A 25,695-nucleotide genomic window follows, 5' to 3' on the forward strand; every position below is an offset into this window, starting at 1 on the left:
AGGGAGAGTACATGCAATTTTAAACAATGCTTCAATACATTTATTGGTAGAATACCTACTGGCACTTTTCAGGAGCAAATAGGTACTTTAAATAGAGTACCAGCACTTCTGTATTGACATTTAAAGCACTGCTTGTAAATGAGTTGCCCGCCCGCCCTGCAAATATTATAGAACATTCACAATATTGCTGTTTTCTTCGGTGGGGGGGGGGGCTGCCATATACCACTTACGCCTAACATTGGGGTGGACGCTATTTGTCAATAAACGGTCTCCTTAAAATTAGGCTTTATGACATACAGGAAATGTGAACATCTAGGAAGTGCTGCTGCGGACGCTATTACGTGCACCGAAAGTCAGTTCGAGGCCCGGGTCAAACCGCAATAATCATTAGATATTTTACTATGTACAAGGAACTAGCACCACATCACATGATGGGACACATTTAATCCTCCATTTTGAAGTATTGCCACGTACCGACAGGAGGATTTCCGCGCAGTTGTCAGGACATGAACCGGAAGTGCGCACAGAAGGGCGGGACCGGAAACGCGGAAGCTGTGCGCTTGTTTCTGGTCTAGTGACACATGGCGCCTATCTTCCAGTCGTCCTGTCTCTGCCGTCCTTTCACCTCCGACAATGAACGGGGCAGTGCGCTGCAACATTTGCTTCACGCACGCAACCAGCCGCACTATCAGCAGCTTTGCTCTCACCAACTGCGGGCACGTACTGTGTGAGGCCTGCCTCCGGAAGGGTAAGCGGGGTAAAGGTTGTCTAGGTGCCTGCGAGTAGTAAAATCGTGACTTTCATCAGCGATGATAATCTGGAAAGCTTATTTTAGCAGATCTGGTCAACAGATGCCGTATTACATTTACAATAGAAAAGTTGAGGTTGACAGTTTTCAGTTTGTTGTCAGCAATGAGGCCCAGCTGGGATAGGTCCAAATCCCATATCATAAGGTGGACCACCCTTGAGATGTTTCAGTGTATTCATATGTTTTTTTTTAGTCCGAAATGCGCTATACAAGTTTAACATCTTAAGTATTTATTAGTTATAACTATAAAATAACCCTTTATTCGGTGGAAATCATAATACAATTCTAATTAACGATATATAAAATAGAGCTACAAAACTTACACCGTTTATAACATTCTGATGTTGTACGAGGGGGACATTATGAAGTCCAAATATGCTTTTGGTGTATTCTCGTTATAATTATGAAACTTATACACCTGTATCTGAAGTGATCTCTGAGACTGAGATGATGGAAAGTTATGCTCTCCAAGTTGCAGTATTTACCAATGGCGGCTCCTCCGCGTCGCTCACTGCTTTCAAGCAATGCGAGAAACAAAACATAACATAATAACTCAGTTATTAGCATTTTATGTTTGTGCTGCTTTCATAGCTGCCAAGGTTTCAGATTGCGATGTGTGACATTTTCCTAATTTCAGTGTAATAATGAGTGACATTTCAAAGACTATGAGTGACACTTTCTCGCAAGCAAAATCAAGCAATGAAGATGAAGGAAACATACAACTATTAGAAATTGCTACCCACTGAGTAACAAAAAGCTCTAATTGTATCTTAAAATTGCTTCAATGCACCAGAAATGGAAGGACACTAATAGGACATAGACTGCATGACAGCAGTGCTTAGCAACAGAAGACAGGCCCTATAGGTGCTCAGAACATAATCTCAGCCCCACCATGCAGATTATGCAAAATTGGTATTGAGTACACTGTGTGAGGGAGAGCCCTGTGATTAGTTTGTTGTGTCTCTCCCTGCACAGAGAAAATGGATCTCATCAGCCAGTTAACTAATTTTCTGTAGTTTCCGTAAATTGTTTGTTAGGGGTTGGGTGCTCTTGTTTCTGAATGGTATGGGCATAGCAGACAGGTTTTCAGTTTGCCGGCCATGTGTGACATTTATAGGCTTTCAGGGTATTTATGAGTAACATTTCACTGGTTTATGTTTGACACTTTGTAAGGAATTAAAGAAAGCTATCAATAGTTTTTTTCTTGCAATTTTACTTTTTTCATAACAACTTCTTATTACCAGCCCTTCTCATAACCCATTGCCTGCAGTGCAAAGTAAGAACCCGTTTGACAAAAGCTTCACCAATATTCCTTCTCCTTTACAGGCCCAACATATGTTAACATTCTTGATAGCTGCAGAACTACTATTTTAAAGCAGTGCCACTCATTAAGACCAAGTCATGAGAACTCAATTCTGATAAAAGTCATTAGACAAAGAACGAAAAATATATTACGCAAACACACTGCTGCTCTTTGGGACATGATCATTTTTTTTAACTAACCTCCTTATTATTGCGGTCCCAGGATGGCAGCTGTTCCCGTGTTTTGCTGCTGACGACGTACAGAGGGGTCTCATCTCCTTGGGTGTGGCACTTGGGTGTGAATTGAAGAGCGAGCAGAGACACAGTCATTATGTTGTTTAGGGGCAGGGGAGGTCAGGAGCACGAGAGCAGTGTAAAAGATATGCCCTTGCCTGACTTCCTTGTGGTGCCCGCCAAGACGAAAGCAAAGTCCTCTAGATCCGTACCCGCTTTGCTACGAGACACTACTGCACCAATTTATGTGAGCAGATACGAGTAGGCCCAGGTGCCGGCCAGCTCGGAAACCAATTTAAACACTTTGGGCCAAGTGAGCATTTCCTTGCACCCCGGCCCAGACAAGAGGCAGGCTGGTTCGGACTACCAGATAGTTCCGACACCCTTATGTTGCAGACTCAGGATTCACGCTGATGCGGAGGACGGGGCTCGGCTGATCTCAGGAATTGAATTGGTTTTTTTTATTTACCACTCTTGACAGGCTGCTCTTCTACGCAGAATTAATTTAAACATATTACGATTAACAAATAAAGCCTGAGTCACTCAGTGAGTGTCATGTGTCATCGCCGGTGACTGAAATTAATTCCCTGGGTCACTCTCGACTCCCCGCCGGTCTGGCTGGCAAATAGTTACGTGAACGTGGCAAGCCCGGGGTTATTACAGCGCTGCGCACTGCAGAACGAAATCAGTCAGCACTGTGCACATGGCGAGGACTGACAGATTAAATCCCCCGCCGTTTTGCCTTATTTCCTCTTCCTGCAGGCGGGACGGACAGTGAGTAGAGCCGTCACATCCGGTTTACAATCCATGTGACGCAGTGACTGACGGCCAATAGCATCCACTGCTGAGAGGGCAGGCCCCGCTCCCCCATCGGTAATTGGTAGCAGTGAGTGCGTAAACCGCGCGGCGCCGCTGGGCAGATTTGTTACACTGTAACGCTCTCAGCCACTCCAGGGCTGAGAGCAGATCATGGCACAGCCTTTAACTATTTATGAACTAAACTCAGCAAGCAGCTGCTGGCAGCACGTCTTTCAGAACAGCAAAGTTAGGGCAAAGGCGAAGCCGGTGGCGGGCGCTTGTGGGTGGCTGGCAAAATGCGTGACAATGCATTTCAGTGCGGTGTCGCGGAACACCGCACTGAAATGCGTGAGCGTCACACCTGTTGCGTGATGCTTGACAGGACTGTGCTTTGCGGGTGGGCGGGGCTGCTCTGCTCTCGGAGCAGGGGAGGCAAGGAGTGGTTTGCTGTAGTGTTAAGTGTTTAGTACACATCGTGCGGAGCTCTGCGCAATGTTTATTCAATGTTCTGTGTTCTTTATTCCTCGCGCATTTCACGCTCTCTGTGTTTAACATTGTGTGATGTTTTGAATGGAATGAATGAATGAAATAGGTCTTATAAGGCGCTACTTAGCCCAAGGGCATCAAGGCGCCAGACATAGAAAGTGGACAGACAAACGGACACAGAAGTCTGTAATGGCTCACGCACGGCGTGTCCGTTCGGTAGCGAGTTTCTAACGTTGCCTAAGTCACTGTTGGGCTTTCGGCTGTTCGGATGCATCATGCGATAAGTGGAGTATTTATCTCCTTTACTAATACCAATATACGGTTTCTCAAATAGAAACTCTTCCTTTCCCTGTAAATTAAATTTCGGGCCATCTCGCCGCTGGATATGATGCGAGAGAACTAGGATCCCCAACATGGCGGCGAACATATCCATATATTCGGTCTAGTGTTTCTTAGGCGTACTCCTTAAAGTCGTTTCCTCCTTCCGGTCACGTGTCCGTTGTTGGAAAACGGCAACCGGGAAACAAAGGAGGAGGGATGCCACAGAGTTGGTGAGTACGGTGCATAACAACGCAAAATGTTTATTCTATAATAGGATCATACATGTTATGGTCTACCCAAGTCGAAGGCAGCACTAACCGTGGCTGTTATCGCTTCCTTTCCCCCCCACCCCTTCCTGTTTTCTGTCAGATAACTCCATGATTCCAGCCATACACGCAGGATCTGGAACCGGATTGTGGATCCCCTCCCGGTTACATTCTTAATATGTACACGTATTAAGGTACCATTTGACTAAATTTTATGAGAGAGAGATACTTAAACTGCACTGTTTTTCAACTTGCGTAGCAACTTTGAAACACCGTAACACTCGGTTTTCTTTTATTTTAGCGTGAATAATATACCCTATGTGCTCATGAATGCCAGATATATTTTTTCTCGAATACTTGACTACAAAGACGAACAACCAAACCGGTGTCACTATATCAAGGGTAAGTTGTGATCCTGAATATACATGAGATAACAGGTAGACTTGCCCAATAGTCATCAGTTATACGCGCAGTCATACTGGTGAATAATAATATAGATATCATGAAACGTATGATAAATATTCGCATTAATTTCTACAAATCCCCGAAACTTTTAGGTGCTTCATCTCTTCTCTCTGCCGCAATGGCTTTTCGGTCTATAATTGCCCCTTCATATGCTTCTTTTCCCCCATCGCAGATTCTGATTCCTTGTGAATATTTTCGTCCTGACCTACATGAGTGTGGGTCGTGCCACAAGGTAGGCACTTTCTTTCAGGCACCTAGGTTTTTCTTTAACATTCACGCACCTGGGACCTGCATGTAGTCACTCGATGAATGAGTTCGTATGACTAAACACTCTACCAATCACATTCTCACATGAGACCTTTTGAGTGATGGATTTGTTTTAATATGGCACAAAAATATGACCTTGGTGAAAATGCAACTCCGTCTTTCCCACAATAACATGATTGACTATCATGTCGCATAGGAGAAATAGTATATTTGAAACACACATTGTCACAATCGGTTTTCTTTTCTCCAAGAACCACCACTTTGATCACGTAAACCACATCAATTCCACTTATGGTTCGTGGGGATAGGCGGTACACCAGTGGTCTATGAAAAAATCACCTTGAGTCACCAGTGCATGATATTGACTAGACAATCTGTCTTTCTTAAATGCGCTGTATGTAAAGAAATATTCTATACACATTCCCTTATGTTTTTTTTGCCAGCCCTGAAGAGTCGTTGTGAGTTGTTCCCACACGACGAAACATGTGTCGGCTGGTTGTGGACTCCTTAAACTACCCATCTTTAAGAATATACATAAGAAATTGCATCTGTCAATTCATTGGCTATATGTTTATAATATCGACTGTTACATAACTACCACTGTAATACCTTGCTTATTGTGTGCGAGAGCTTTGCTGTTTTCGTTGTTGTGAAGGTCTGTTTCAGATTTTCTGTTGAACGGTTAAGGGGTCTTTTCCGCTCGCTCTTACGCACCATGCCAATACCTAGCCATTAAGACACACCAAACGTCCACACTAGGCAGAGCGCCTTTCCTCTCTGAGTATTCTAAAAACCCCACCAGCTGTATCTCGCCTTTTCACTCAGACAAGGCGCCTTCACGTTTGTCTATACTTTTCCAGTTTACTAATTGCATTACACGCAAACTCCTGCTCCAATTTACCCATGGATAGAGCCAAGGCAGCTGCAGATCTATTTGAGAACCTAGCGAAAGGCATGCCTACTCACCAGGCATCAGCCAATAGAGGTCCGCCACGCAAAGAAGGTCTCAGAGAAAATTCATTAAACTTGAGAGACTTAAGAAACAAGAAAACTCCTGCTGGTGGGATGGAACCACCTTGAAACAATATATACGGCTCAAACAAATACCTAGGGGACTGCGTTCCCAAGTCTTCCCTACATACGATGACCTTGATCTGGATCTCATGACCAAATGGGAGGATTCGCTTAACCATAATTCCATGGTACTAATGGATATCCTCATTGAAAGTGCAGACCGAAAGACAGCCAAATTACAAACTGAGATTTCCATCTTAGAACAAGAGATCAAAGACCTCAATTTACCTGAGGCCACAGTTAAGAACTACACCTTACTTGACGAGATCTTACTAAAACATCAAGCAGAGATCAGGAATAGAAAGGCACGCCAAATTAAAAGGGACGAGGCTGACTACAGGGACGGTAGGGTCTTTACCTATGCTCGCAAATATGACTCTATGATCCCTGGTAATAAACAAGGATCACAAACAGGTAGATCCACCACTAATAGTTCCACTACATCCAGCACTACATCGTTAAGCACAACAGGACTCAGTGAGCCTGAGACTGAGACAACAGAGAACACTGACACCACACGCTCAGCTTTTTTATTAGAAATGCAGCGCATCAGGAAAGGCAACAGAATACAACCCCAAAGGGGCGCGCAAGACCCAATACCCACAGGGGCAGGCTCAGGAACCAACGAAGACTACCGCAAGAAGCTAAGATCAGGGACAATGAGGAATTAATCACAGCAAACCAAGATGTACAGGTTATTGATCTTTCCTCTTACCCTTTAACTGCCGACATGATCTCCTTACTTAGTAAGGGTCTTAGTTTCAACCCCCACGCAACAGGTGATATTTGCCAAACGAAAATAGATGTTTTCAAATTTGTGCGTAACCTAAAATTAAAGAAATATTTCGCAGGACAGAAAGACACCATGAGACAATCAAAGAATATTCCTAATGTTTTTGACGATGAACTGCTGACAATAAAAGAAGTGCAAACAACACATTTGCTTCTTTCTTTGACTGACCGAGAGGAGAGTCCCTATGACATGGAAAAGCTTTTGGAAGAGCTTGATGTTGAAACTGATTATGGGCTGGCCAGTGGTTTAAGGTGTAAATCCAAATGGACCCCCACACTACCAGGGCGTAACGCAATAGACAACTTTCACAGACATGTTCTTGAGGATCTGAATAGAACAAACACAAAGATCTAGATGAAAGGTTCAAATACAAAGACAACTTGACCAAAGGCGAACGCTTAGCACTTTCAAATTTGAGCAATAACCCCAACATCATTATTAAAGAAGCAGACAAAGGGGGCAACATAGTGATGATGAATCTCGTTGACTACAATGACGAGATTTTGAGCCAATTGAGTGATGACTCATGCTATGAGCAACTAGCTCAGAACCCTATGGGTCCTTTAACATTGCTAATTAACGAAAAGTTACTTAATTGGAAACAATCTGGTCTAACAATGACGAGTATCTTTACCTTAAAATACCAGACCAACGTTCCCCTGGTTATACACATTACCTAAGATACACAAGGATCTTCCCTTTCCCCCGGGCAGACCAATAGTCTCAGGAATAGGGGGTCCCACGGAAAGGCTAGCTGAATATGTGGACCTTTTCCTGAGACCACTTGTAAGAAATTTACCCTCACACATACAAGACTCGAAACATATACTGAGCATAATGACAGACATGGAGTGGCAACAAGGCACCACATTAGTGACAATGGATTAGGTGTCACTATACACCAGTATCAATCCCAAGTTAGATATGGAAGCCATGAACAAGAAACTATCCAATAGACCTGCCTCATTGTGGGCTCATACCAATATGCTGTTAGCCATGATGGACTTAATCCTCGGCAACAACTTTTTCATGTTTGATCGCAAATGGTATCGAAAAAGGGAGTAGCCATGGGGTCAAAATTTTCCCCCTCCTTTGCCAATTTCTTTATGGGAGCACTGGAGTCAGATCTAATCTGGGGTACGAAGGGATCACAATATATCGACTCCATTATTTTTTGGGGTCGTTATATTGATGACTGTTTTTTATGGTGGTCTGGTTCAGATGAATCACTGCATTCCTTTTTTGAATATCTTAACAACAACACATGGGAGATCAGTTTCACGATGCAACACAGCAAGAGTAATATGGAATTCCTGGACTTGTAATTTTATGTTAAAGACAACACACTACACAGCAAACTCTATAGAAAACCCACTTCTTGCAATTCCATTCTCCACGCGTCAAGTTCACATCCACAACATCAAATACGTTTGATCCCATATGGTGAATATCTCGTCACCTCGTAGTCAGCACACTCCCAGTTAAAGGCGCCTGTATCCTTTTCCACGTCCTGCTCCGACATGGTTCCCCATGCAGCCCTCGGTGAGTCAGTCTGTGGGGAAGGAGGGACGTTTGGGTCAGGGGTCCACCAGTCCTCTAGACATCCCGTTCCCACCCCGTTACATACAGCCAACATACTAAGCCTAATATGTGTAATCTTCTGATCCAATGACAATACATGTAACTATACTGTTGTGTTTTATGTAACAATATCGATGAAATCCTACATTGTATTTTAACCAAGGACATAAAAGGTCCTTTGTGGTTATTATTATTGTGTAACTTTGTACCTATCATATAACAACACACGTTATGGATATTGAAATGTATCAAGTCACAAAACCCACTAGGGGGTAGGTTAACTTCACTTCGCGAAAGACTAATTTGAATATGCTTAAGAAACGTCGACTCACTTGCTCACACGCGATCACCACGGAGGACACATACATTGTCCCATGTTTTGTAAACCCTAGCGGTCGGAAATATCATCTTAATAGACAAGATTCACACATAATATTAATTCGTTTTTCGACATCTAAGTGCATTCGCTTTATTGTGTTCTTGGTTTGACAGTAGACACACTGTTTTCTTCACTTAATTGTGATCTTAATTTGACGTTAGACACACGTCTTTCTTATGCGCACACAATCGCATATTATCTCCTTTACTCTTACCAATATACGGTTTCTCAAATAGAAACTCTTCCTTTCCCTGTAAATTTAATTTCGGCCCATCTCGCCGCTGGATATGATGCGAGTTCTAGTTCTAGTTCTAGGACACCCCCGCGCCGCACGGCCACCAGCTGCTGCGTGTGCCCCCTTCTGACTGACTGCCTCGCTGCCGCCGCGTGACCACGCCCCCTGCCTTCCAGCGGCGTGGTCCGCGATCGCTTGTCCTGCCCCTGTTGCTTTGCTGTATAAACTGTTGTAATTGTTTAATTTTTGTCTTCTGTACTGCCTGTTTGATAGATTTCCCATTTCCTTCCTGTTTTGCCGTTTTGCGCTGCCCTTCGCCCTCCCTCCCCGCTTCCCGCCACCGCCGCTAAACCCCGCCCCTTTTGCCTTCTGTACCCTCCCCGCTCCCGCCTCCCAGCTGCTCCGCCCCCGCGCACTTGGCCATATATGGCGACCGTGCGACGCAGGTGAGTGTGACCTAGTTCTAGGACACCCCCGCGCCGCACGGCCACCAGCTGCTGCGTGTGCCCCCTTCTGCCTGACTGCCTCGCTGCCGCCGCGTGACCACACCCCCTGCCTTCCAGCGGCATGGTCCGCGATCGCTTGTCCTGCCCCTGTTGCTTTGCTGTATAAACTGTTGTAATTGTTTAATTTTTGTCTTCTGTACTGCCTGTTTGATAGATTTCCCATTTCCTTCCTGTTTTGCCGTTTTGCGCTGCCCTTCGCCCTCCCTCCCCGCTTCCCGCCACCTCCGCTAAACCCCGCCCCTTTTGCCTTCTGTACCCTCCCCGCTCCCGCCTCCCAGCTGCTCCGCCCCCCGCGCACTTGGCCATATATGGCGACCGTGCGAACGCGCAGCGGGCGCGCCGATTGTGCGCCGAAGGCGCGCCAAAGGTAAGCCCGTCTGCGCCCGTCCACGCCTGGACCACGCCCAGTGCCAGGACCCCTGGCCCTCGAAGACCCCGGCCGACCCGCCTGACGTACACCGCCGCCAACCTCAGCGCACTCAACGCCGGTCGACTCCCAGGATGCTACCAAGCCACACCACGACGCACCCACGGACCCTTCAGCTGCCACGCCTGCAAGTTCACCTGCATCCGGACCTGCCTCGCACCAGCACCCGCCAAGTCGAACACCAGCAGCACCCACCTCAAGTGCATCCTGCTCAACACCCGCTCCGTCCACAGACACGCCATCGAACCCTGGAACCTCCTCGACACCACAGCCCCTGATGTTGCCTTCCTCACGGAGACCTGGATGAACGCCTCTTCAGCACCCGACATCGCCATCCCAGAGGGCTACAAGATCACCCGGAGGGATCGCACCGCCAACCAGATGGGAGGAGGCATCGCCATCATCCACAGGAACACCATCCGTATCATGACCAGCACCGACAACACCCTTACCACCGCCGAACACCTGCATTTCCAGATCCACACCGACCCGAAGACCACCCTCAGAGGCACCCTGATCTACCGACCTCCGGGACCACGCACCCAATTCAGCGAGGACATCGCCGACTTCGTCAGCCCGCATGCCCTTCCCTCCGCTGACTACATCCTCCTGGGGGACCTCAACTTCCACCTGGAGAACAACAACGACCGCAACACCAGCACCCTGCTCGACAACCTCGCCAATCTTGGACTCAAGCAGCTGGTGTCCACCCCCACCCACCTCGCCGGACACACACTCGACTGAGTCTTCTCATCCAGCACAGACATCGCCTTCAGCCACGCCACAGAACTTCAATGGACGGACCACAGCTGTGTCCACTTCACCTTCAAAAGAACGACGACCCACCACCACCAGCAACAGGTTGCCCGCAGAAGCTGGAACAAGATCACTGCCGACCAGCTCGCCACCTCCTTGAGCCAGCACCCTCCTGCCAGCTCAGCGAACCCCAGCCAGGCCGCCGACAACCTCGCGAAGTGGATCAGCAACTGCGCGGACGAGCTCGCCCTGCTGAGGACCCCGCACAGCAGACCCGGCAGCAAAAAAGCCCCATGGTTCACCGACGAACTCAAGAGCTCCAAGAAGAACTGCCGAGCCCTCGAGAAATTCTGGAGAAGGGAACCAACACCGGACAACATGACCACCTTCAAGCTTGCCACCCGGAAGCACCACCAGCTGATCCGCGCCGCCAAGAAAACTGCATTCAAGGACCGGCTGGACAACAACGCTCACAACTGCAAGGAACTCTTCAACATCGTGAAAGAGCTATCCAACCCCAGCGCAGGAAACAACGATATCACCCCATCGCAAGACCTCTGCAACTCCCTCGCCTCATACTTCCACAACAAGATCGCGGACATACACAACAGCTTCAACAACCAACCAACGCACACCACGACCGAACCACCACCCCCCACCACCACCCTCCGCGCCTGGACTCCGGTGCTGATCGAAGACACCGTCCGCACGATGAACTCCGTCCACTCCGGATCTCCGACCGACCCCTGCCCTCACCACATCTTCAACAAGGCCAACGTTGTCATCGCACCCCACCTGCGAGACATCATCAACACGTCTTCGACACCGCCACCTTCCCTGAGAGCTGGAAGCACGCCGAACTCAGCGCTCTACTCAAGAAACCCACAGCGGACCCCACCGAACTCAAGAATTACCGCCCCATCTCGCTCCTCCCGTTTCCAGCCAAAGTCATCGAGAAGACCGTCAACAAGCAGCTGGCCGCCTTCCTCGAGACGAATGGCTCCCTCGACCCCTCACAGTCTGGCTTCCGAGCCAACCACAGCACCGAGACCGCCCTCATCGCCGCCACCGATGACATCCGAGCCCTGATGGACAGCGGAGAAACAGCGGCCCTCATCCTCCTAGACCTCTCCGCGGCATTCGACACTGTCTGCCACCGCACCCTAGTACAGCGCCTCAGCAACGTCGGAATCCAGGAGAAGGCTCTGGAATGGATCATCTCCTTCCTCGACGGAAGAACACAGAGAGTCCGCCTACCACCGTACAAGTCAGAGGCCACCGAAGTCATCTGCGGCGTCCCTCAAGGATCCTCGCTGAGCCCCACCCTCTTCAACGTCTACATGAGCCCCCTCGCGGCCATCGCACGCCAACACAACCTCCAACATAATCTCCTACGCCGACGACACCCAGCTGATCCTCTCCCTGACCAACGACCCCGCCGCCGCCAGAGCCAATCTGCACGAAGGGATGAAAAAGGTAGCCGAGTGGATGACGACCAGCCACCTGAAACTGAACTCAGACAAGACGGAGGTCCTCATCCTGGGCTCCTCGCCCTCCGCCTGGGACGACTCCTGGTGGCCTCCCGCCCTGGGCACCGCACCCAAACCGACAGACCACGCACGCAACCTGGGCTTCATCCTGGACTCCTCCCTCTCCATGACCAGGCAAGTCAACACCGTCTCCTCGGCGTGCTTCAACATCCTACGCATGCTACGGAAGATCTTCTGGTGGATCCCCACCGAGACCAGGAAGACCGTCACCCAGGCCCTCGTCACCAGTCGACTGGACTACGGCAACGCCCTCTACGCCGGTACCACCGCCAAGCTCCAGAAGAGACTCCAGCGGATCCAGAACGCCTCAGCCAGACTCATCCTCGACATCCCACGAGCCAGCCACATCTCTGGACATCTGAGAGACCTGCATTGGCTCCCCGTCAACAAAAGAATCACCTTCCGCCTCCTCACCCACGCACACAAAGCCCTACACGACCAAGGCCCGAGCTACCTCAACAACCGAATCAACTTCTACGCTCCCAAACGCCACCTCCGATCAGCCAACCACGCCCTCGCCGCCGTCCCCCGCATCCGAAGAGCGACAACAGGAGGAAGGTCCTTCTCCTACCTGGCCGCCAAGACCTGGAACTCCCTCCCGACCGAACTGCGCCTGACCCAAGACCACCTCTCCTTCAGGAAGAAGTTGAAGACCTGGCTGTTCGAGCAGTAACGGCACCCCCCTCCCCCCAGCGCCTTGAGACCCTACGGGTAAGTAGTGCGCTCTATAAATGTCTTTGATTGATTGATTGAGAGAACTAGGATCCCCAACATGGCGGCGAACATATCAATATACAGGTCTAGTGTTTCTTAGGCGTACTCCTTAAAGTCGTTTCCTCCTTCCGGTCACGTGTCCGTTGTTGGAAAACGACGACCGGGAAACAAAGGAGGAGGGATGCCACAGAATTGGTGAGTACGGTGCTTAACAACGCGAAATGTTTATTCTATAAGAAATAGGATCATATGTTATGGTCTACCCAAGTCGAAGGCAGCACTAACCGTGGCTGTTATTGCTTCCTTTTCCCCCCACCCCTTCCTGTTTTCTGTCAGATAACTCCATGATTCCAGCCATACACGCAGGATCTGGAACCGGATTGTGGATCCCCTCCCGGTTACATTCTTAATATGTACCATAAGGTACCTTTTGACTAAATTTTATGAGAGAGGGATACTTAAACTGCACCGTTTTTCAACTTGTGTAGCAACTTTGAAACACCGTAACACTCGGTTTTCTTTTATTTTAGCGTGAATAATATAGCACTCGTTGACCCTATGTGCTCATGAATGCCAGATAAATATATATATTCTTTCTCGAATACTTGACTACAAAGACGAACAACCAAACCGGTGTCACTATATCAAGGGTAAGTTGTGATCCTGAATATACATGAGATAACAGGTAGACTTGCCCAATAGTCATCAGTTATACGCGCAGTCATACTGGTGGATACTAATATAGATGTCATGAAACGTATGATAAATATTCGCATTAATTTCTACAAATCCCCGAAACTTTTAGGTGCTTCATCTCTTCTCTCTGCCGCAATGGCTTTTCGGTCTATAATTGCACCTTCATATGCTTCTTTTCCCCCATCGCAGATTCTGATTCCTTGTGAATATTTTCGTCCTGACCTACATGAGTGTGGGTCGTGCCACAAGGTAGGCACTTTCTTTCAGGCTGAAAAAACAAACAAGAGTTACCTGGTCCAAATGATTGCCTGTGTGTTGTGTCGCGCAAAAAAAACGCTAGACCAACATGTCATCACAATGATAATGCTGTGTTGGAAAAAATTCCCATCAGCCCAACATTATGGTGGAGTGTCGTCATGTGGGATGCATATCATAAACCCAAATCTCTCCCAGTGCACCTGATAATGATGCGGAGATGGATTTTGAAAAATACTTTTCCAAACCACAGTATTTCAAAGGTAGGACTGATGGAGTGCAGTGCTCGTGAAAAAGAAGATAAAGTGTACATAAAATTGGCTCCTGTGACAAATATGTTTATTAAGTATTATCTCAGGGTCAAAGGTTAAAAACAACGCCTAATAGTCTTAAAGAATGACTATATAACGGCGCAGTGCGTGGAGGTCGACATGTTTCAGCTTATGTGGACAGTTAGTCCAAGCTTTCTTCAGGACCAAATGATGTTAAGCATCTGCATTTTCTGAAAACTGAGTGCATTGACAATTTGGATTAATCCTACCAGAACTTTGTGCCCAAATGTTCTCTGGTGTTTATCCAACTATTCGTGATTCTCCTAAAGAAAAAGGACAACAAAGTGTAAGAGACGCATGTGGTAATTTGGTTATTAAAACACAACACAACAAAACAGACAAGGCGACAAGAGGATTATCTTCGCCCATCAGAAGCTATATAGTTCTCCTGATTTTAATCCCATCAATTTCAGGGTTTTGAAGCATTCGACTGTAAGTTATCACTCACCCAGCATTCTGTGGGAGAACACCTCACCTCACCCGGCACCCACTCGGGAAGAAGGAGGCCCCGCTCTGTTAGAAATGGAAAAGTGTAAAAAGACCTCAAAACTCTATTTTCAAGGTACATACACAGTATACATACTCGACTAATCCAAAATATATACTAACAAATACCAGTTGATTGAAAAAGGAGACTCAACCCCTAGAGAAGACATGGTTATGGCCAAGCATGGAATGGCAATGATTGTAGTTGTATGCAAAGTTCAACTTAAAAAATGTGAAGGGAAAGCTTGGTAGAGAAAAACATGGTAGAGAAAAACATTCCCTAGATCTAGCTGAGGAACATGTTTATCAAGAGCATGGGGGCTCTATAGCAAGTTGGTTGAGCCCAAATGGGTTCTCTTATAAAGACCAACCAAGTATCCAAATTTAAAAGTACTAGTGAGAAAAAGCGCGATGTACAGATCACTTGTTATTAGGTCCTAAATGCTAAAGGAACCATACCTGTCCGTCGGTACCTCTAGAGCCAGCGTCCGAGCAAGAGTGGAGGTAGCTTGGACTGTGCCTGCCTTCTCGTTATATACCCGATCTAATTGGGTAATCGATGGCAGCTGGCCGTAAAACGTAGGTGCAGCGCTTAATTGAAAAAATATTGAGTGGCTGATGCGCATGCGCCGATATTCTATCCTATTGCGGCTGAGGCTGGGGACTAGTGATTGCAGATCTGCGCGCGCGAGTCTGTAGAATTTGTGATGCGCATGCGTTGATAGTCTAACGCATTGCAAGCAGGGCTGGAGGTTAGTGTCACAAAGCCAGCTCAAGCGCGAAAGCAATGTAGCAGTTCGCTGTGCGCATGTGCGAAGAAGGTAGCAGAGCTCGCGCATGCGTACCCGCTATTCTAGCGGTACTGGTGTCTTAAGGGCAGCGGATATCACGCTGGAATAAATGCCATGTAATTCCGAAAATAGTGTGGGGAAATTCGGAAATTGAGCGGATCAGATCTTATAGATTTAAGAGACTCTAAGTGGTCTCATGTCTTCAAGATACATTAGACCCTAACTTCACTCTAAGTAAAAGTAGGGGCTCATGAGTTAGGTGAAAGTGAGAGCCTGGTTTGTACTAATACGACTGTATATAGTAAACTAAATACTATTTGAGGTGTGGTTGATGATATTTAGGCACTATATGTTGGAAGTTCAGATAAGTCGTTTAATGCCTATAGGGAGTGTCCATCAAGGGTTAAGGCAAGGATGTACATTGTCTTAAAAAACGATTAAGATCATGTTGGGGTAATTATAAAGACGCCCATGGTATATCGTCATTGAGCCCCCTAGAATCGCTTTGAAGCTGAAAATTGCATCTGTCAATTCATTGGCTATATGTTTATAATATCGACTGTTACATAACTACCGCTGTAATACCTTGCTTATTGTGTGCGAGAGCTTTGCTGTTTTGTAAACAGATTTTATTGTTGTCCACATTCGAAAAAGAATATGCAAGGCACAAACCGCCAACATGCCCACGCAGGGGCCCATAAGACAAAGAGCATTGCATTCAAAGCTTAGCCAGATAAGGGGGTCAATAATTATCCACGACTCAAGACACCCCTGGAACATGCACAGTAAGTCTATAACAGTCAGCGCACGGGCTGCCAGGGTTGAGTCTCAGCAGAGTCCAGAAGGAAGAGTCCCCTAATGTCATGACACATCACAATACTCCTGAGGAGAACCAGCCCTCCCAATCACAACGCTCCGGCCATACTAGTGAGAGCCTTTGCCCTTCCCGCGTTCCCAGAGCGCCAGGACCGCTGAAGGTGGACAATTTACCTATAACACTTGAACCCCCGAACCCTCAACTACCCCCCCCCCCTCTCCCAAACGCCCTCTCCCACCCCCCCAGTGGTGAAAGTGCCCTACAGTGTCGCGTCATTCCTCGAGGCCTGTGTACTGCGTCTAAAACTGGAACAGGTGTAAGGCCCTGATTGTAGAGGGACATACCGCAGATGGGAGGCCCTTAGAGAGGAACATGACCAGTGGCCCCCAGCGATACGCGAAGTTCTTGAAGTCCTCACGGGAAATGTCGGACATGCGTTCCAGGCTGAGCAGTTGCCACAGGCGGGAATGCCACAGTGACAGCGCCAGCGCCTCCTTCTGTTTCCAAGCTTTTGCAATGGCTAGCTTAGCTGCCCCCAAGCACAACCACATAATCCTTTTATCTGCCCTGGTTTGGTGTTCTAACTGGGGGTCCCGAAGGCCCAGAAGTGCCTCTGCCATCGTGGTCGGGATCGGGTACCCTAAAAGCGATTTTTACCTGAGCCAGGATTTCCTCCCAGAACGGCCTAATGGAGGGGCAGTCTCACCATATGTGTTGGAAGTCGCCCAGTAGTCCGCACCCCCTCCAACACCTATCGGATGTCCCTGGGTAGATCTTAGCCAGTCTAGTCGGGTACAGGTACCAGTCTGCCATTACCTTTATGTGTGCCTCCCTCAGTTTCGTTGAGCGGTTAAAGCGAAAGATGTCTGCCCATAGGTGCTTCCAATCCTCCTCCCCAATGTCCCGCTGCGCCAAGCCCTCCCACCACGACATATAGCGCGGCCGTGGTGCAGCCTCTGTAGAGAGTATGAGCTTGTACAATGCCGAGATTGCCCCCTTCATGGTCTTGAGCAGGAATAACTCGAGTGAAGTAAGAGGTCTGGTGGCACCTTCCCTAACCTGCGGACTCAGGGCCCAGTGAAGGAGTTGTGCGTGGTGATACTGCTCCCTGTCCCCCACCCCATAATCCCTCTTGCAATTGTCAAAAGTGAGTCGGTCATAGTTGTGGAACAGGTGTGTGAGTGCGAGACAGCCCCCTGTCCTCCAAGCATCGAAAGGCCCCTCTCGGATCGCCGGAGGGAAGGAAGAGGTGAAATGGATCGGGGTGAGCGGCGATGGGAAGGACGTCCAGCCCTCCCTCTCAGCCACAGTGTCCCACACTTTTAGGGTAGTGCGTGTTGGGGTGCTGATGTATGCATTGAGGGGCCTGTCTTTCTTAGCGCGCCATATCAGATCCCAGATCGTCCTGCCCGCTACGCTGCGATCCATATGGAGCCAGTGTTTTTCCGACTCAATCTGTGCCCATTCAACCAGGACGCGCAATTGAGCCCCCCTCCCGCTGCGGACGCCTTAGCATGTAAAAGGAGAAGCGTGCCCTCCCCCCCTGCCATACAAACTTCAGGAGCATGGTCTTGAGACGCTTGAAGAAGTCCTCCTCCAGCTCTATAGGGAGTGCCTGGAACAGATAGAGTAGCTTAGGTAGGAGGGTCATTTTGACGGCGTGAATGCGTCCCAGCCAGGAGAGGAAAAGTGGCTTCCAACGGGAAAGTTCATGTTGGAGTCGGGTGAGGAGCCCAGGGTAATTGGCTGAATATAATTGATTGAGCTTGGGAGTCAATTGGACCCCCAGATACTGTAGCGAGGAGGGCGCCCAGTTGAGTGGAGATAGCGCTTTAAGCTGCGAGGCCTCAGGTGGAGAAAGAGTCAGGTTGAGAATGGAGGACTTGGTCAGGTTGAACCTGAAGCCTGCTACTCCCTCAAAGGAGACGAGCACTTCCTGCAAATGCGGGAGGGACCCCAGCGGATTGGAAAGAGATAGGAGGACATCGTCCGCGAAGAGCGAGATTTTGTGGGCCTCCCCAGTGAAGGGTAGACCCTCTATTCCCTGGTGTTCCCGGATTGCTATAGCCAGGGGTTCAATGCTAAGGGCGAAGAGCAAGGGGGACAAGGGGCAACCCTGCCTCGTCCCCCTGGAGTGGCCAAAGGGGGCCGATTGCACCCCTTTGATCGAGACCCTAGAGCGCGGGTGCCTGTAGTTGGCCTGGAGCATGGTAATAAAGTGAGGGGAGAAGCCAAACCGCTGCAGGGTGGACCACAGGAAGTTCCAATCCACTCGGTCGAATGCTTTTTCTGCATCCAGACCTATCAACACTGCGGGGATTTTGAATCTATTGGCCTTTTCTATTAAATGGATGATGCGCCTAGTGTTGTCGTGTGTTTGCCTCCCTTTGATGAAGCCAGACTGGTCGGGGTGGATGATAAGGGGCATAAGGTTGCTCAGTCTCGTGGCCAGGATAGAGGAGTAAAGTTTGGCGTCCACGTTTAGGAGGGCAATCAGCCTATATGAGGCGAAGTGGGAGGGATCCTTGCCTGGCTTGGGAATGACCGAGATCACCGCCTCGCACATGGAGGCCGCTTAATTGCCCTCCGCAGCCATGCAATTGAACAGGCGGACCAGGTGGGGCGCAATCTCGGTGGTGAAGGCCTTATAGAATACTGCCGTGTACCCATCCGTCCCCGGTGCTTTATGAGCCTTAAGGGATTTGATTGCCGCTAGGACCTCCTCTAGGGTGATGGGGGCTACGAGGAGGTCGTTCCACTCCGGGGACACTTGAGGGACGGGCAGGTCCCTCAAGAAGGCGCCCTGACAGTCTGCGTCTGGGGTGTCCGCCGTATACAGGGACGCATAGAACTCTCCAAAGAGATCAGCCTTGTCCTCATCCCTGTGCTGTAGGTCCCCTGCACTATCTCGTATGCCCCGATATATTCCCTCTTCCTCTTATCCTTTAACTGTCTGGCCAGATGCTTCCCCACCTTGTCCCCCTGTGTGCACAATTTAAGGAGGGTGAACTCCGCCCTGTTGTTGTATATGGCTCGTAATTTACCTCTAAGGGCCGTGAGCGCTCTCTGCGTTTGCCTGGTGGGGGTCTGCTTATGTGTCTGTTCGGTCTTCGATAGCTCCTGTTCCAGGCCCTCCCTCTCTTTAGCGCGCTGTTTATTAAGGGCCGAGTTAAGCGCAATGCATTTACCCCTAAAAACCGCCTTGAACGTGTCCCACATTTTATATTCAGAGGTCTCCTCCGGGTTATTGAGGGAGAAGAACTCCCCGATGGCCTCTCTCAGTTGCATGCACGAGTCCTTGTCTCTCACTAGTGCTTCCGGGAAGTACCACCGCGCCGGTTTTGGGGCGCAACCCAGCCAGGTCAAACAGATAGTGTACATCCCATGGTCCGAGACAGAGATGGGGAGGATCTTCGCGTCTAGTAAGGAACCCCGGAGGGACTGGCTGAAGAAGATGTAGTCTAGGCGGGAGTAGGTTTGGTGTACATGGGAGTAAAATGAAAAGTCTTGTGTGTTCGGGTGTGCCACACGCCAGCTATCTAGGAGTCCCATGTCCTCCATCATCGCCTGGGTAGAGTCCGGGAATATGCCCATGTCGGCTCTCCTAGTGGGTGTACTATCTAGTGTTGGATGCCAAACCAGGTTGAAGTCCCCCAAAAGTAGAACAGGCCCCTCTGCAAAATCTGACACTTTATCCAGAAGTGTAAGCAAAAAACTCTTTTGGCCAGTATTGGGGGCATAAATTGATACCAGAGTGCACACTTTACCCTTCAATCGGCCCTTGACCATGATCTACCTCCCTTCTTTGTCACTCTGAGTGCACATAGGTTCAAACTGTGCGGCCGGACTAAACAGCAGCGCTACCCCTTTCTGTTTAGTGGTTGCTGAGGCTTTATATATAAGGGGGTATTTCTTGTGTTTGAGGCGATGGTCTTCCGACTTCAGTAGATGTGTTTCCTGCAGCGCAACTATATCTAAGTGTTGGTCTAACACATATTTCCAAACTTTCTGGCGCTTCTGCGGGGAGTTTAGGCCCTTAACATTCCATGTCCCGATCGTTATAGGCATTTAAAGAGAGATCCGGACCAATTCACTATAGGTGCCCTCCCCAGCCCCGCCCCCCCAACCAGGGCACCTCCACAATCCTTGAGTCCCATCCCCACAACCCACAATGGTCGGCGGAGGCGCTGGGATAGCCCTCCAAGGTCACTCTTGCAATTCCGCATCGGCATGGGCCCCTGTCCGTCCCCCACTCCATAGATATCAGAAGGCCCCGAGACCCACCATGCAGCAGCACCTCACCACACCAACCCCCCCCCCAACCCCCACCCCCAACAAAGGAACAGAACGACAAACCCCAACTGGAGGTCCAAAGTCCGGGCCAGAACTTCCGACCCCATCCTTCCAGTTCAGAACCGCAGTCGAAAAAGTACTTGTAGTGGGTATTGGGCAGTGGCGGCTCGACGGTTCGAGACTCCCCGCCCTACTCCCCATCCCTCGCGCAGCAGGTTGCTATGCATAAACCACTTACCGGACCTCATGTACCAGCACCCGTGTCTCTGGAGACTTCTTGAATCGCCGCTGCTTTCTCCTGCTCCACAGTCTTTAGGTCAGGCTTGAGCGGTTTCCTTGATGAGCGGCCGCGCCGTACCCTCTGCCAGCCGTCGCTCGTTGCTTGAGATGATGTAGCCGGAGACCCCGCAGCGCCTCCAGCCTCCTCCAGGCCGAGTTGCGGCTCCTCGTACGGGATCCCCAGCTCTGAGCAAGTGTCTTTCAGGGAACGCAATTGATGGAGGGTCCCATTCCAGCGGAAGATCAGTCTAAAGGGGTGACCCCAGGAGTACTGGACCCCTTCGTTGCGCAAGAACGTGGTGGCGGGTTTGAAGGCTCTTCTCTTTTGCAGTGTGATCACTGAGAGGTCCTGAAAGAGCTCCAGAGCGTGGCCCTGGTATTGAATGGGCTGTTTGAGGCGTGCCGCCTTCAAAATGCGTTCTTTTAAGGCATAGTCGGGCAGAAAAGCCAGGATGTCAGGGGGAGGCCCCTGCGATCTACGGGCCGGGCCCACCCGATGCGCCCTATTGATGCGGATCTCGAAGTCGTCACCCACCTCGAGGACCGCCCTGAACAGACCCTGGAGATAGCTTGCAACTTCTCCCCCCCTCCGCCGAGGAGGGCACGTTCCGAACCCTGATGTTGTTCCGCCTGGAACGGTTCTCTAGGTCCTCCGTATGGGACTGGAGGTCGGTCTGCTGATCATTAAGTCGGACTATTTCCTGTCGGAGGAATTCCACTTCTTCGCTCCTAGCTTGTCCAGAAAGCTCATTAGCTGCCACTCGTTTCCCCAGGTCATCCACATCGCGGCGCAGCTCCCTGTACTCCCCCGCCATGTCCTGTCGGAGGGAATGAATGTCTTCCTTGAGAGAGTTGAAGAGCGCCTCCATGAAAGCCTTGGTTGCAGGGGCTTCTCCCCCATCTCGCTCTGCGCCCTTAGCTGGGGGCCCTTGAGTCTGCTTGTCCGGGCTCTTTTCGGGTTTGGGATTCCCTTTGGAAAACAAGCCTGTGATGGTGCGGTTCCCCTTGCGGTTGTTGGCCGCCATCTTCCCTCTCTCCCGTCACCACCGCCCGGGTCTCCGCCTGTTCGTCGGGAGTGCAGACGATCCGTCTAGGGCTAATGGTGTGCCAGGAGCCCAGCTCGATCAGAGACCCCAGCGAGCCCTCTGTGGGTCACGGCTCCCAGTCCAGCGCCCTCCCCTGTGGCCCCCTCAATAGCTCCTGGCACGCTGCGTCCCCTCTGCTGCCGCCACTCTCCTGAGGGCTGGGGGTTTCTCCTCAAAGTGGGCCTGAGGCTGCTCCTCCGTTACGCGATTCTGCTGCAGTCCCCCTCACCCTGATCTTTGGGGGCCTCGGTCTCGCCGCGGTTATTGGGGAGTGATCCAAGCCCCCCGTCTTGACACGCCGCCGCAGGGGTGTTCACCCAGAGTTCAGCCATCCAGCTCCGAGATGCAACAGTGGTGGGGGCGCCCGATGTCGAGGGGGGCCCCTCCTGTCGCAGTGCCAGCAATTTCCCCTTCCAGCCCTTTCAGCGTCTCTTTCGGGGCGATGAGTCTCCACAGGGGACAATAGCGGGGCCCAGCCTCCCTCTCACACACCGGAGGCCCCTGGCGGTGCAGCTCCCTCGCCCCCTCTGTCGTGGACGGCCTCACCGCAGGACACCAGGCCACGTGTCCCACTCTTTGCTGTCCCGGGTTGGTGGTCTCCCGGCGGGTAGGCCGCAGCCGGGGCCTTTCCTGGCGCCTCTCGCCGGGCCCGTGGTGCCTCTTCGTGCCCTCGGCTCTCCTCGGGCCTCGGAGCCGGGCCGGCCCCCTTCTGTGCCTGCGCACCACGCTAGCACCCCGCAGGCAATGGGTCCCTCCAGGCCGCACCGAAGGACGGGGGCGTGTCGCTTTCCTCCCCTGTCGCAGGGCCGCAGCCGGGGCCTTTCCCAGCTGCCCCCGACCGGGTAGCCCGGTGCCCACTTGAGCGGGACGCCCCTTCACTCCTCGGGCTCAGCACAGGTGCCCATTAACGGTGGGCCCCCCAGGGCGCCCAAGGCAGCTCCGATGCCCTCTACTGGAGCTGTGGGGCCGCCGCCGACCTCCCGGTCCCGCTCGCTGCGCGGGAGTCGGGCCGCCCTCTGTCCCTCTCGGGCCGGCGCCGCTTGCCTGGTCTTCCGCGGCTCTCCACTGTCGGTTGGCGGCCGAGATGTCGTCCGTGTGCTGTCCCCTACTCCCGGATACGACTCTCCGGGTCCGGCTTCAGGGTAATGAGCGGCTTAGGTAGGACCTGGGGGCTCAGGACGGGGAGTCTCCGGATTACACGTCCTCCTAAGCCGCCATCTTGGCCACGCCCCAGCTTTGCTGTTTTTGTTGTTGTGTAGGTCTGTTTCAGATTTTCTGTTGAACGGTTAAGGGGTCTTTTCCGCTCGCTCTTACGCACCATGCCAATACCTAGCCATTAAGACACACCAAACGTCCACACTAGGCAGAGCGCCTTTCCTCTCTGAGTATTCTAAAAACCCCACCAGCTGTATCTCTTAAGTCACCGTTGGGCTTTCGGCTGTTTGGATGCATCGTGCGATGGGTGGAGTATTTATAGAAATAAACTACCACTTCTAAACTACTGGCTTTATGTGGATTACCTTACTTGCAACATTTGGCGACGATCGGGAAACTCCACCCACACCCACGCAAGAAATTTAAGGCATTTTCTACAATTTCGTAATTCCGAGTGGAGGACGTACCTGCTGCCTCAATTCCGGTTGATCTCTATCTCGAGAGTATCCTGGTAGGAATTTCAGTCCTTTTCCCATTTCCTCGGATGAGGTATGTAGAAATATGATTCCTGAAGCATGATTGGGCGATGCTGAAGCCCATTCACATGTAAAAAACTTGACTTTGCTCGTCCTGATTGGCCAGTGAAATTCAGCTTGTGACTCCCGCTTGTTTTACTGTCTTCGCTGGTTGGTTCAACGTGTTTATCGTTTTGATTGGCCATTGGAGCGCCCTTTTCAGCTTGCCCGTATTGAATGAAATTGAACGTCAATACCATTGCGTTGCTACAGCGACGCACATGCTTTAATTATTTAGTGTTCAGCATTTCTGAGTACCATTTCCGCTAGTCTGTGTTTGGGAAGACTAGCTGTGTCAACTACAGCGCGTTGCTACAGGGACGCGCACGCTTCAATTATTTGGTATTCAGTTTATTTTTGTACCAGTGTCAGCGCGTTTCTGCAGCGACGCGCACGCTGAGATTATCTAAGTGTTCAGTCATTCTGCTGTCAACTCTTGCGCTTTATTTCAGTGAGGCACACGCTGGTATGATCCAATTGTTCTGCCGTCATTTGCGCATTGTTCCAGCACGCTATACTTTAGCGATGCGCTCGCTTGCATGATTCATTTGTTTGTTCTGCCATCATTTGCGCTTTGCTTCAGTGACGCGCACGCTTGAAATATTTGACTGAGCGTATTTCTTCAGCGATACGCACACTTTCTTCTTAGTTATGTACATTATTGCTGTTATTATTTAAACTTACTGTGTTGGCGAATTGTATAATTACATGTATCCTAGCAATCTTATTAATTTAAAGTAGTTTTACCTCAGTGCGTTCCACAATAATTAATCGTTTTAAATCCAAAGAGTTTTTAGGTGGTATTATTTTAAGATGTCTAATTTGCAGTTACAGCAAATTTCCCAACAGCCTCCTTTCTTGAGTAAACCTGAGAGCCCTGAGATCATTTGGAAAGAGTGGTTTGCTCTTTTTGAAAACTAACTTGTTGCTATTGATGCTGTTGCCTACGCACCTGAACGGACATTTGCTATTCTTTTTGGTTGTCTTGGTCAGGCTGCACAAAGAATTTTCAATAGTGTTGTTCCCGTTCCTCCTCCGACGTCTCAAGCTGGCGATCGTCAGTGGAACGTTTATCTTGAAGTGGTTGCTCGCTTAAAGAAGCAGTTTGCAGAAGAACCGAACATTATGTGACAAAGGCATAATTTCTACGCAAGGAAACAAAAAGAGGAAGCGAAAGTTGAAGAGTACATTTCTGCTCTTAGAGTGTTATCAACTACATGCAACTTTGGTCCATTATCCGATAATTATATCCGGGATCAGTTTGTTTTCAATTGTGCTTCCCGTAAGATCAAAGAGCGGATTTTAGGGTGCAAAAATCCATCCTTCAATGAAGTGATCGATCTCGTATTGAACGCTCCACACTCACGAGTAAAGTGATGTCTGATACTCCAAAGAGCTGAATTAATTTGATCAATCTTCAGACTCTTGCCAATACAATGCTATTTGTTCGGTAAATGTAAAAAACAAATATGTGAAGTTTCCTCAAAAGAAGCAATCTATATTTTGTTATAGATGCGGGTCCAAAAATCACATTGGGAACTTTCAGGGATGTCCTGCCATCAACAGACGTTGTCTAATTTGTAAAAAAGTGGGACATTTTCAGAGGGTTTTTAAAAATGTGAGGAAACCCCCTAATGTAAGTTATATTGATCCCGATATTGATTATTGTAGCAACTCTATCAGCAATATAGTAGTTACTAGACTGTGATGGTGAAATTGATGCCATAAAGGGTCCTTTATGTTCCGCAAAAATTGATGATGTTACTTTACAGGTATGGCAGACTCAGGATCCCCATTCACCATTTTGAGGGATACAACATTTTATGATTTGTGGAAAAGAAAGGTTAATCTGTTACAGTCTGACATCAATCCAAAAGCCTTTGGTGAAAAGGATATTAACATGATTGGGTATTTTCCAGGGTTAGGCCAATGTCTGGGTAGAGAGACCATGACTAAGATCTATGTTGCA

At 49.6% G+C, this 25,695-nt stretch overlaps 1 protein-coding gene across 1 annotated transcript in view; it reads left to right on the forward strand.

The window, feature by feature from the left end:
• Positions 1-633: 633 nt before the first annotated feature.
• Positions 634-25,695, forward strand: part of RNF212 (ring finger protein 212) — a 472,806-nt gene continuing 447,744 nt past the window's right edge. Inside the window, exon 1 of the mRNA XM_086964465.1 lies at positions 634-748. Within this exon, the coding sequence (XP_086820591.1) occupies positions 634-748 (115 nt within the window). The remainder of the gene's footprint in view (positions 749-25,695) is intronic.

Source organism: Lissotriton vulgaris, chromosome 3_2, assembly GCF_964263255.1.
Source record: "Lissotriton vulgaris chromosome 3_2, aLisVul1.2, whole genome shotgun sequence".
Taxonomy (NCBI): Eukaryota; Metazoa; Chordata; class Amphibia; order Caudata; family Salamandridae; genus Lissotriton; species Lissotriton vulgaris.